Below are 13,446 nucleotides of genomic sequence, written 5' to 3'. Positions count from 1 at the left end.
ACAGAAGTCCAGTCTTTCCGGACATCAGAGATCTCACGTAGGAAGAAGCCTCTTTCCTGTCCTGAGTGAGGGAAATGTTCCTCACCGAAGTCCTGTCTTCCTGTACATCAGGGGTCCCACACAACCCTGGAGGTGTATTAGTGCCTTGAGTGCGGGAAATGTCTTCTAGATGAATGTTGCTGGACATCCCAGCTCTCATGTGGGGAAGAAGCACACCCTGATATACACCTCAGATATACTCCATGGCTGATCTTCATCATGGAAGAAACAGTTGATAAGGAGATGAGAGGCCCCCAAAGACATGGATGAAGTGCAGTAAATGTCGGGGTGCAGAGTGGTCAGTAGATCCTGGAAATGAAGGACACAACTTCAGCCCTTCTTGGGTGTCGGAGTTGCGTTTCCTGATAATGATATAGCGGGTTACAGAGCTAGAAGCCGGGAGAGCCCAGATCTCGTTATCGGGGAAATTTACACAGACAACAAGAACTTCTGAAGTTGATGTCCTTCATTTCAAGGCTCTACAGAACAGTGGTGACCCCGAAGCATCTCTCTGTCTTCAGTCCATCCTTCTCCCATCCCCCAACAGGAGGGAAGGAAAACTCCGCCCCAAACTAGGGGGGAACTTTCCTCTCATTATTTCCCTTGGCTTCTGTGTGGGTTTGGGTGGTTGGAGGAGTGCGGCACGAGAGGGAACACAGCTTGTTGTTCTATGTCTACATATGGGGTCTGGGTAGAGGGGATCCACCGGAAAATATTTCTACTCTTTGATTTTGTGCAAATCGTTTCTGTTTTCACTTTGAAGGGCGATATTATGTGTGGTTTGTAAAAGGGATTGGCCCAATAGATACCACCCCACTTAGAGAATAGATGAAGTAATATGACCAGCATTAATTCAGCCATGTCACATGTTGGTCTTTTCATACAGTGATTTCCTATGATCATTGGCTCCATCTAGTGGCCATAATGCGGTATTGAACTGTTTTTCCTGACTGAGGTATTTTGGAAGTAATACATCATTATGGCCACTAGAGGGAGCTGATGAATATAGGAAGTCACTGAGTTTATTAAAATACGGCCAGAATTTGTCAAGGCTGGACACATGCTTGTCACATTCCCCAACATATTTTTTGCATAGACCCCTTAGTTTACTGTGTCAGGGGTGGTTTCATACAAATACCTGAGATCACACTCATACATTTTCAAGTACAGTAGACATTGAAGACATAAATTACATAAAACCACAGAATTAAACTATCCATTGATTTTAAACCAAAAATACCTCAATTGGCCTTTAGATGACGCTAAGTATCCTAGCAATTAGCACCATCTAGTGTCCAAATTGTCAGGGAACACCCGAACAATTGATTTAGTCAGCCAAATCAATCAAATCACAGTATCTCCAATACAAAAAAATTATTTATAAAAATAATTTAACTGACTTAATTATTCTGAAAAATTCTTTAAGAAGTCAAAGATCTGTGTAGGTATTGACTGCAGAGTATGAAAATCAATATTTATTTACATACGTCACTTACAAACACCATAAACAATAGTCAGATTGTGATTTACACTGACACTAAGATGTTTCTGTAAAAGCTCTAAAATAGAATTAATTAAATTCAATAATTAGTCTCCCTGTAAACAACATAACCAATGAAAACGGACAATAATCTGTCTCCTGCAGAAGGAATAAACTATGCAGATTAATCCACCAGTATGGCCTAAGAACAGGAACATTTTTATAAATGACTTAACTTGAAGTGATGTTATCATGGGGAGAGTTATTAGGTTACACAAAGGAATGTGGCAATTAACTTACTAGTCTAAGCAAGCAAAATCAACAGAAAATATGTAATTAGACTCCAAGTATCAGGTAATCTTTTACAGAACTGATGATCAGACTCAAAGATAGCTGCCAATTAATGGTTGGGGTTGAGCTTCCACAAAATGGCGTCTCTTCTTCAGTTGATGAGTGTCTTTAGATGATCTGAGTCTGAGATGATGTCTACCTTCCAGATGGCTGTGTAGATGGTCCTCCCTCTGTGAGTGTTCCTGCCGGTTTTATCTAGTTATGACTTATACACTCATCAAATCTGAATAAACCTGGCCCAGAAGGAGGAACCTTCTCTGTGATTGGGGAATCTGATTCTCTAACCCATGTTTACTCAAGCATTACCTCCCATGGCCACTGGGTGTCATCCTTGGATAAGAATTGTCTGGTCTGAGTTTATTTGGGGATGGAAGTAACTAATCTGTGATCAGGAAAAATGAATATTTCACTATAACAGATTGGCCCTTGTGAAATCTATAGAATGCCTTGGAGAGTAGATATTATTCCTCATTTACAATCATTACGTTTGGTGTAACAGTGATTAAATGGAGAATTGTAACTATCAGGAGGTTGGATTACATAAAGCAATTAGAATAATAGTTGTACACACAGAGGAGAGATAATAAAAGAATAATTTGTATACTGATCTACTGATTGATTACGGCTTTGGTAGCATGCATACAATATTCCTAACAATACCGATAAACTCCAACACACTAAATATATATCATGGGATTACAAATCAGCAAACATACCATAATATACTTCCTACATTCTTAGGAGACAATCTGGTATTTTATCCCCATCAGGTCTTTTTGTATAGTCTGAAATATATGGAAATGGAGGTTTCTTTTTGTACCTTTTCACCAAAACGAAATGAGTCTCAGCAGTGTTACTGGAGTCACCTTGTTACATAGTTACAGAGTTCATCTGGATGGAAAAAAGACACCAATCCATCCAGTCCAACCAACAGAAAAAACAAAACACACAAATAGAACATTACATGAGGAAATGCACATCTTACTGTAAAGGTCTCAGTAATCTATAAACAGAAGAATCTTGAAAAGAACTCTCACAGATCTGCAGCTTTGTAGAGTTAGCATTCATAATACACGGCTCAAAAAATGAAAGAAAGACTTATTAATCAGAGTCTAGCATCAAGTCAATGAGAATCCTGAGATATTGATCTGGTCAGTGAAGTCGCAGAGGGGGCTGTTAATCAGTTTCAGCTGCTTTGGTGTTAATGAAATTATCAACAGGTGCACTAGATGGGCAACAGTTAGACAACCCTCAAAACAGGAATTTACAGGTGGAGGCCACTGACATTTTTTTCCCTACTCATCTTTTCTGACTGTTCTTCACTAGTTTTTCTTATGGCTAGGGTCAGTGTCACTACTGGTAGCATGAGGTCATACCTGGACCCTACAGAGGTTGCACAGGTAGTCCAACTCCTCCAGGATGGCACATCAATACTTGCCATTGCCAGAAGGTTTGCTGTGTCTCCCAGCACAGTCTCAAGAGCATGGAGGAGATTCCAGGAGACAAGAGCATGGAGGAGATTCCAGGAGACAAGAGCATGGAGGTGATTCCAGGAGACAGGCAGTTACTCTAGGACAGCTGGAAAGGGTCGTAGAAGTCCCTTAACCCACCAGCAGAACTGTATCTGCTGCTTTGTGCAAGGAACTTCATGAGGGTGGCCTGAGGGCCCAACATCCTCTAGTGGGCCCTGTGCTCACTACCTGGCACCATAGAGCTGGATTGGCATTTGCCATTGAACACCAGAATTGGCAGGTCCAACACTGGTGCCCTGTGCTTTTCACAGATGAGGGCAAGTTCCCTCTGAGCACATGTGACAGACATGAAAGGACGTAGCATCTGAAAGGACAGAGCAGCTTCTAGGCTAGAGGTGTCACCTGGATGCCAATACAATGTTGTCACCTATGTAGCCAGAGTTTGCCACCTTGAACCTAGAAGAAGAATCCTAGTCATTTCGGCTACAAGAGTCAGCAGGAGACCGTGAGAAGGCTCCGAAGTGTCTGTCAGCTTTGATTTATATCCACAAATCAAAGGAATGTATTTCATCTCATAAAAGCTAAAATATTTGTTGCAGAGAGATGAAAATACTTCCTTCTGATTGGACACACTGTAGGCTACATCTGCATGTAAAACTGTATTTGTAGCCCCTGTGGAATCCCAGAGAAACACAGGAAACGGTTCTATGGTGCCTGATTGCAACAGCTGAACAGCGATTGGTACTGTTGTGTTCGGACTAACACACTGGTGTCGGAAATTCTATCCCTGACCAAGTGATCCAAACCATTCCTGGCCCATTCAGCTCTGGGCACTTCAGAACCCAGAACATCCTATGGGCTGCTACAGGAACACCCCCCAGGGTTGATTGGCCAAGGGCTAATGTGCAGCCCACATCCATATTTCAATAAATTGAGGACCCTGAGATATGGACGGGGTGATTTGTACGGAGTCGGTTGCATGTGACTGGTGAATCGTGGACTTTCTCTGACTTGCTCCAGTCTCAGGATAAATCTTGGTAAAAGTTTTATTTCTGTTTTTATTCCCTTTTATTTTATTGTGAATAGCCAATTGTGTGTCTTTTTGTATTTTCTGCAACTTTTTTTTCTTTGTACATATTTAATGCACTGCCCACTTTTGGGATATTAAATCATAAAATGAATAAGTGACTTCTGTGTACTAAGCTCGGGCTCATATCTCCGGAGAGATTGTTGTAGTGTCTATGTGCTCGGTCTAAGTTCATCGTCAATCTGTATGCAATTGTACTGTGTGTTGGCAGATTGCCTGCAGATTGTAACATAGCAGATCTGCCAGACAGAGATCTGTGTGTGTGTGGTGGCCCAGTAGACCAGTCTGTGGACAAACTGTTGGGTGGTGGCAAGCTACTGTGTGTTGTGTGTCTGATGTGGGGGTCTGTGGACAGTGGAAGAGTGATTAACACGGGGGTTCTAGCTTGTAGGATAGCTGGAGGAATCCTAGAAGGGTGTGCCAATTGCTAGACTGCTCAATCCTTAGCGTGCACCAGATTGTATATAAGATTCATATCTGCCTGTGTGTGGTCAGCCAGCTGGAGTGGATTCTCCCTCTAATGGTGGCCAGAGGTAGTGCGGGCTGTGAAAGGGTATCCTGACCAGTCTTATATGCTGAAAGTCCCCCTCATTCCCTCTTTATCCCAAGTCATGGGCGGACCACGCCTTGGTTAGCTAGTCGTCATGGGCGTGAATTTTATCCGTGACACAGTGTATAATCCATGATGTGTGACTTCTCTTGTCCTCATTACATTGGAGTACAGAAACTCTTCTATTGTGACATTTATTCCCGAGCTCTCACAGAATCCCTCAGCTTGGAATAATGGCCCCTGTGTCTGCAGAAACGTAGAGAATACTTCCATATACCGCGTCTCTTCATCTTGTTCATCCTTCTCGTTGGCAGAACAATGACATCTCAGCTAGATTAGAGGATGTGGGGACCACCACGGGATTATTTGGTGTTTGTAATCACCTCCCCCCTTGTTCCTGCACTGAGGTGTCCCGGCTTCCATTCCTTCTCTATACACAGAAATAAATACTTCAGTTGGGGAAAAGTGTGTCCCATGTGGGACTTGAGACCTGAAAATGACCCTTGTGTATTATTTGGTATAATAACTCCCATGGTTCAACCTGAGGAAACAATGAAAATATGATCTTCCTCATAGAAATTCTAACAAAAGGCAACATTTTCCATTTTAAGTCAAAATTCATTTTAAATGGTTTCCCATTCACACAGAAGGAATGTACATGCTTTGTCACTGAGCACACTGCTAGACAAATGTTTTTTATGAATAGACCCCTAAATGTCAGGAGATATAATATATTCTATTATATTGTATTATGTTATGTTAAATTATATAAAGACGGGACGTATGGAGCAGATAAATGAACAGACCTCCTAGTAATGTCATTACCAGGCTGCAGCTAGGGGGAGCTCTAATGTTTGAAGTGTTCCCACAGGAGAGTGATTCCTTCTAGCTCACATATACTTTTTGTATGTCTAGTAAAATTGGACTTTTGAGGTAGAAGATTATACATTGTAGCGCCCTCCTAGTTCAGCCAGGGGGATCTACACCCTAATGGTTGGTCAGAAGCTGCTTAGCAGCTCAGGTGTGATAGCCAGAGGGGTCACAATGTGGTCAGGGCTGAGAGACTCTGCAAGCCAGCCCCTCTGGAATTTCCCCCTGCTCTAAGGCTTTAGGAAGAGGGTCTTGGAGGCAGTGGGTGGATCTGAGGAGTGGCTGACTGCACTCTTGAGGGACCTAAAACATACATAAATAGTGTTGTGCTAACTCATATAGATACAATAGTCCATAAACAGGTTCAAATGTGATAGTTCAATCAAAATATGAAATATAAATATACATATAAAGTGCTGGAATGGTGAACATCTAATAAGGTGCTTGAATGGTGAAGAATCACTACGATGTGCTCAGAATAAATAAAGTCTATTTGATAAACACGGTGCTCCACCTTAACTCAATGTTCCTCCACCTAAAAAATGTATGGATGGCCGCTCTCCTCCTACCATGGACCTATGAATGAATACAGGTCAACCAAGCCTGGTCATTCCGATGCTCTAGATGGCAGCAGATGACAGGCACCACCTTCCATAACAGGGTAAAATGGAATTCTTCTCAGACGATAGAAGCAGTAACATAGCGATTTGCATTTCAAAACTCCCGCAATGATGTCACTAGTCTCCGCCCCCACACATTATGCCACCAACCACGTGGCTTCGTCAGGGAAACCATCTAGGTAACCATGACTACTGTTCCTGCTCCCTTCTGTAGAACCTGCAACATCACTGGATGTCACATTTCACATGGAACAAAACCTTTTATCATGATACACCAATAATCCGACCTACATTTATTATACAACAATATTATTCAAATAAAAACTTTAAAAAGATTGGAAAAAAGTTTTTAAAAATCCTGTGATTTTGTACAGCCCCATCTTCTGGTCAAAAAGAATAACGTCACCCAAGTAAAAATTCATTATAAATCATACTTAATGCTAATCATATTAATAAAAAGGAACAATAAAAATATTAAATAATTATTATATGGCCGATAAAAACAGATAAAACCCACATTAATAATTATTGATAAAACTATTTAAGTCAAATTCTACATTATGTCCTGGTGGATAAAATGTCTGCATTTCGTATATCCAAAAATATTATTATTATTATACAGGATTTATATAATGCCAACAGTTTACGCAGCGCTTTACAATATAAGGGGGCGGTACAATTACAATACATTTCAGTACAGAAGGAATAGGAGGGCCCGCCTCATGGAGCTTACAATCTGAAGGAAGAGGGAGGGGATACAAAAGGTGATGGCTGTGGGGGATGATCTGGTGGAGGTGATTCAAGTACAGTTCTTAGGTGGGAGTGGGGTAGGCTTCCCTGAAGAAGTGAGTTTTCAAAGATTGCTTAAAGGCAGACAGGGTGGGGCTGACCAGACATGCTGTGGTTGGGAGTTCCAGAGGATGGGAGAGGCTCTGGAGAAGTCCTGTAGGCGAGCGTGGGAGGAGGTGATGAGGGAGCTAAAGAGGAGGATATCATGGGAGGAGCGGAGTGGGCGATTTGGGCAGTATCTGTGGATAAGGTTGGTGATGTAGCTAGGGGCAGTGTTGTGGATGGCTTTATAAGCTGTGGTTAGTATTTTGAATTTTATATGTTGGGTTAGTGAAAGCCAGTGGAGGGATTGGCAGAGAGGGGCAGCAGTCGCTGATCGGTTGGTAAGGTGTATGAGTCTAGCGGCAGTCACTGATCGGTCGGTAAGGTGTATGAGTCTAGCAGCAGTCGCTGATCGGTTAGTAAGGTGTATGAGTCTAGCAGCAGTCGCTGATCGGTCGGTAAGGTGTATGAGTCTGGTAGCAGTCGCTGATTGGTTGGTAAGGTGGATGAATCTAGCAGCAGTCGCTGATCGGTTGGTAAGGTGTATGAGTCTAGCAGCAGTCACTGATCGGTTGGTAAGGTGTATGAGTGTAGCGGCAGTCGCTGATCGGTTGGTAAGGTGTATGAGTCTAGCAGCAGTCCTGATCGGTTGGTAAGGTGTATGAGTCTATCAGCAGTCGTTGATCGGTTGGTAAGGTATATGAGTCTTGCAGCAGTCGCTGATCGGTTGGTAAGGTGTATGGGTCTAGCGGCAGTCGCTGATTGGTTGGTAAGGTGTATGAGTCTAGCAGCAGCATTTATAATAGACTGAAGGGGGGATAGCCTGTGTTACGGTAGACCAGTGAGGAGGGAGTTGCAGTAATCGAGGCGGGATATAACCAAGGTGTGGATAAGTTGTTTTGTGGTGTCATTGGTCAGGAAGGGGCAGATTTTGGAAATGTTCCGGAGGTTGAGGTGGCAGGATTTAGCCAGTGAGTAGATGTAGGGCCCAAAGGAGAGGTCATAGTCTAGGATTACACCTAACACCCTGTCATGAGGGGAAGGACCAATGGTTGTGCTGTTGATCTTAATGGTAAAGTCATGAGTGGGGGATAGGTGGGGAGGTAATATTACAGCTCAATTTTTGAAAGATTTAGTTTACGGTAGTGGTGTGACATCCATGCTGATATGTCGCTCAGTAGATTTGTGATACATGAGGTGATTGAGGGGGTGAGCTGGGGAGTGGAGACATAGATCTGGGTGTCATCAGCATAGAGGTGGCATTGGAAGCCATGGGAGGTTATCAGATGGCCCAGGGAGGAGGTATAGAGAGAGAAAAGGAGGGGCCCAAGAACAGAGCCTTGGGATACCCCAACAGAAAGAGGAAGCGGAGCGGAGGAGGAGGAGTTGTATGTGACGCTGAAAGTGCACTGAGAAAGGTAAGAGGAGAACCAGGAGAGAGCAGAGTCATGGAGACCAATGGAGTGGAGTTTACTGAGGAGGAACGGGTGGTCAACTGTGTCAAAGGCAGCGGAAAGGTCAAGGAATATGAGTATAGAGTAATGGCCGTTGGTTAGGATTAGTATGGGGTAGTGGCCATTGGTTGGGATTAATATGGAGTAGTGGCCATTGGTTAGGATGAGTACGGAGTAATGGCCATTGGTTAGGATGAGTATGAAGTAGTGGCCATTGGATGGGATGAGTATGGAGTAATGGCCATTGGATGGGATGAGTATAGAGTAGTGGCCATTGGTTGGGATGAGTACGGAGTAATAGCCATTGGTTGGGATGAGTATGGAGTAATAGCCATTGGTTGGGATGAGTATGGAGTAATGGCCATTGGATGGGATGAGTATGGAGTAATGGCCTCTGGTTTTAGCAGTAAGTAGGTCATTAGTGAGTTTTAGTAGGGCAGTTTCTGTGGAATATTGTGGGCAGAAGCCAGACTGTCGGGGATCAAGAAGGTTGTTGTCGGTGAGGTAGCAGTTCATATAGCTGTGAACAAGGCGCTCGGGAATCTTGGAGGCAAATGGGAGCAGGGAGATGGGTCTTAAGTTATACAAACAGGTGGGGTCCAGAGAGGGTTTTTTGAGGATGGGGGTAACCAGTGCATGTTTGAGTGTCGAGGGAGAGGTGCCCATGGAGAGTGAGAGGTTGAAGATGTGGGTTAGAGAGCTTAGGATAGAGCAGGAAGGAGGCTGCAACAGTCATGAGGGGACAGGATCCAGGGGACAGGTGGTGAAGTGGGCCTTGGAAAGGAGTTCGGTAACTTCCTCAGTGGTAACAGGGTCAAAGGAGGAGAGTGTAGAGTTTGGTGTTGGGCCTGGTATGTTGGTTAGAGGAGGAAGCTTGACACTGGAGATCTGATCACGAATGATGTCGATCTTCTTCTTGAAGTGACTGGCAAAAAGATTCTCACTGACTTAGAACCCGAACCTTATTACTACCCCTCCAGTGGGGATGGTAGCCCAAAATAATAAACTGGAAGGATCTTTATTATGCACAGTAGTAAAATGTCTTGATACATTATGGTTTTTGAATCCTTTAGCGATATTCTGAACATGTTCCCTAATCCTCTCCCATAAAGGTCTATTGTGTGTCCAACGTATTGTATCCACAGCCACATTCCAGCACATAAACTCCCCCTTCTGTCTTGTATGTAATACAATCTCTAATTAAATCATCTTTATTTGTTCTTGTTGCTTTAAAATTTATTATTTTCTGTTTAGTCCCTTTAGTTCTTGTACATCCATAGCATTTTTTGCATGGGAAAAATCCTTTACCCGTGAAGAAAGAAAACTCACTTTTCTTAGGAGGATTCACCACATTTTTAACTATATTTATCAAAATATTTACCAACCCAACCAAAGTTTGTATATAGAGAGCCCCAAGGTTGTGTGACCGCATAGCTAAAAATGTGGTGAATCCCCCGAAGAAAAGTGAGTTTTCTTTCTTCACTGGTAAAGGAATATTATGTGTTTTTATTTTATTGTTTTTACCTGTTTACTGGCTAGATTGGATATATGTCAGGTATTCTATTTCTCTGGGGTTAGGAACCTTTCTTATACATGTCTTTTACAGACCCCATGGTGCCGGGAAGCATCTATGTGCTCTTCCTAATTGGAAGACTCTCCCCACTGCTATGCTTTGGTGGAGACTCTTCCAGTCCTTGACCTTGTGTCTGGGTTATTTGGTGTTTTACAGTTTTATGCTGCATATTGTTGTTTTACCACTTGAACTGACGATAGCCATTTTCTGGGTGTCTTTTGTCTCTCCCCTATTTCTTCCTTATTTTTTTATTGTTTTTTATTGAGGGTCATCTCGGGAATTTTTATTTGGTCCTGGATTCTCGATCTCCCCTACGGGGATGTGTGGGTCTCCCCATCGCTGTCTTGCATTTTTCTATGTCCACCTTAAGACCTAATAGTGTTGTTGTTCCCTTACTCTCCCATAATGTGCAGGTTCGGGATTCCCCTCTAAGCGTCTCATGGTTTTTTCTCGTTATAAGTCCCTGGGAGCTGATATAGTTGCAGGAAACCCATTTTGTCTCCTCTTTCACACCACGTTATATTCATAGAGATTTCCCTGTGTGCTTTTTGCTAATGCATCTGGGAAAAAACGAGGGGTAGCGCTCTGTTTGGCCCAGCGGTTATCCTTTACTGAATCTAAAGTGATACGGGACAAGGAAGGGCGATATCTATTGGTTAAAGGCCACTTGGGGGGAAACTTAGTGACTTTCCTGATTTACTACACCCATAATGTGAATCAATTAGCCTTTTTTCAATCCCTGTTTCAATCTTTAGCTCCAGAACTGGAAGGAGATGTAATTTTAGTGGGGGATTTGAATTTGGCTTTAGATCAAATGCTTGATAAATCACGTGCGACCAAACTTGCATCCCCCCGAAACAAAGTCGCAAATTTGCTCAACTTTTATATCGCTATAATTTGGTGGATGCATGGAGAGAGGCCAATCCTACTTCTAGAGACTACTCTCATTTCTCTAGAGCTCACAACCGGTATTCACGTATAGACCACATCTTTCTCCCTATGCAGTTGCTGTCTAAGTTGTGTTCGGCTAAAATTGTATGGACACCCTGGTCAGATCATGACCCGGTGATGCTAACAATCCCCAATTTAACTGCCAATCTGGCCAAGTCACACTGGTGATTGAATGAGTCCCTTCTTAGCAATGAGTCCCTTCTTAGCAATGAGTCAGCTCACCTTGAAGTGGTGGAGCATTTGAACTCTTACTTTACCATTAGTACAGCGGAAGACACGACCCCGGCTATTAACTGGGGAGCTCATAAAGCTTCTATCAGAGGTTTTTTTTATCCAACAAGTCTCTAGACTAAAGTGATCTCGTGAAGAGTTGATTTCTGCCAAAACTAAGGAATACGAGGCTTTACTGGCCCAACATAAAATTACTCCAACCCCGGACTTGTTACTTAAGGTAGAACAGGCTCGTTTGGAGCTTAATCTTTGTCTCACCACAAAACTGGAAAACCAGCTATGATGGATGAATCATAACTTCTTCACATGGCGAGACAAACCGGATTCTAAACTTTACCCTAAACATTCTAACTTACAGCTTCCTAAGCTTAGGCTTTCGGGAGGTCACATCTCACAGGATCCTCAGAAGATCCTTCAAGAATGTAATAAGTATTATTTTACCTTATATAGTCCACACCAGCCTGTTGAGCCTTCCGTGCTTTAAGATTTTTTAGGACCCTTGCAGCTTTCTTCACTTGCCGACGCCCACAGGGAACTTATGGAACAACCTATAACTAGTGAGGAACTTGGTAAAGTTATTAAAATGCTGATGTCACATAAGTCCCCGGGCCCCGATGGTTTACCAAATGTTTACTATAAAATCTTCTCTGACCATCTTCTCCCTCATATGGCTCTTTACTTCAGTTCCTTGAGAGAAGACGGGTGATTCCTTTAGATGAAAATAAAGGATATATTAGCATTATTCCTAAACCTAATAAAGATGCGACTGATATCCTTAATTATCGGCCTTTTTCGCTACTAAATTGTGACCTGAAAATATTGACAAAACTTTTGTTCCTGAGTCTTAATTCCTTTTTGGTGCAGTATGTTCACAAAGACCAATCGGGTTTCATATCTGGTTGCCAAATGTTAGATCAGATTCGAAGGTCCATAGCTTTGATTTCTGCTGTTTACTCTAATTGGGATGCCCCTCTTTCTAGGGAATTGCTGCTTCTTTCTTTGGACCTCCATAAAGCTTTTGATAGCTTAACTTGAAAATATTTGTTTACTGTTTTGCAAGCTTTTGGATTTGGTCCTGCATTTCTTACACTTTTGCAGTCATTATACAACACCCCCTCAGCTCAAGTGTCCATTAGAGGTTACAGATCCCCGTGTTCCAAATTCGACGTGGCACTAGACAGGGTTGCCCACTCTCCCCACTGCTTTTTGCTTTGGCAATAGAACCCTTAGCTATGGCGATCCGCTCTCAAGCCGGAATCCACGGGGTCCCCTGTGGTCAACAGGAACATAAATGCTCTTTTTTTGCTGATGATGTTCCCATGTATATTACATCCCCTCTAGTACTCTACCTAATCTATTATCTCTCTTGTGTCACTTCTCTGAACTTTCTGGACTGACTCTAAATTCTCATAAAATGATAGCCCTTAATGCTTCATTACCTTCTTCAATGGAGCAACGGCTTCAAACTCTATATGACTTTCAATGGGCTAGCAACTACTTATTGAGACCCTATTTTACCAAGCAAACTATCCCCCTCTTTTCAAATGACTTTGGGAAGATCTTCATCGTTGGGCTGCTTACTCTGTATCTTGGTTTGGAAGGATCAACTCTATTAAAATGACCTTTTTACCTCGACTATTATACATCTTTCGGACCTTACTGATACCAACTCTGAGACGCGAGCTGCGGCTCCTACAGGCAGAGGTGCTTTGTTTTGTGTGGAACAATAGAAGGCATCAGATGAACCAGAAGATATTATACACTTTAAAGTCGCAGGGTGGGGTTGGTCTTCATTATTATTATACAGGATTTATACGGTGCCAACAGTTTGAGCAACGCTTTACAATATAAGGGAGACAGTACAATTACAATACATTTCAGTACAGAAGGAATGTGAATATTATCTCTATGCTTACTTCCAAGCTGCTCAAATTGTG

General features: G+C 42.6%; 1 protein-coding gene across 1 annotated transcript in view; it reads left to right on the top strand.

Annotated features, from left to right (window-relative positions):
• Positions 1 to 12,544, top strand: part of LOC149435868 (uncharacterized) — a 56,770-nt gene extending 44,226 nt beyond the window's left edge. The window contains exon 9 of the mRNA XM_089662345.1: positions 12,490 to 12,544. Coding sequence (XP_089518471.1) covers positions 12,490 to 12,544 — 55 coding nt within the window. The remainder of the gene's footprint in view (positions 1 to 12,489) is intronic.
• Positions 12,545 to 13,446: the final 902 nt, after the last annotated feature.

Source organism: Staurois parvus, unplaced genomic scaffold (genome assembly GCF_062004578.1).
Source record: "Staurois parvus isolate SC_StPar_1 unplaced genomic scaffold, SC_StPar_1.0 ptg001458l, whole genome shotgun sequence".
Lineage (NCBI taxonomy): Eukaryota > Metazoa > Chordata > Amphibia > Anura > Ranidae > Staurois > Staurois parvus.
Note: the sequence above shows the minus strand (reverse complement) of the source record. Positions and strands in the feature narration are given on the sequence as shown.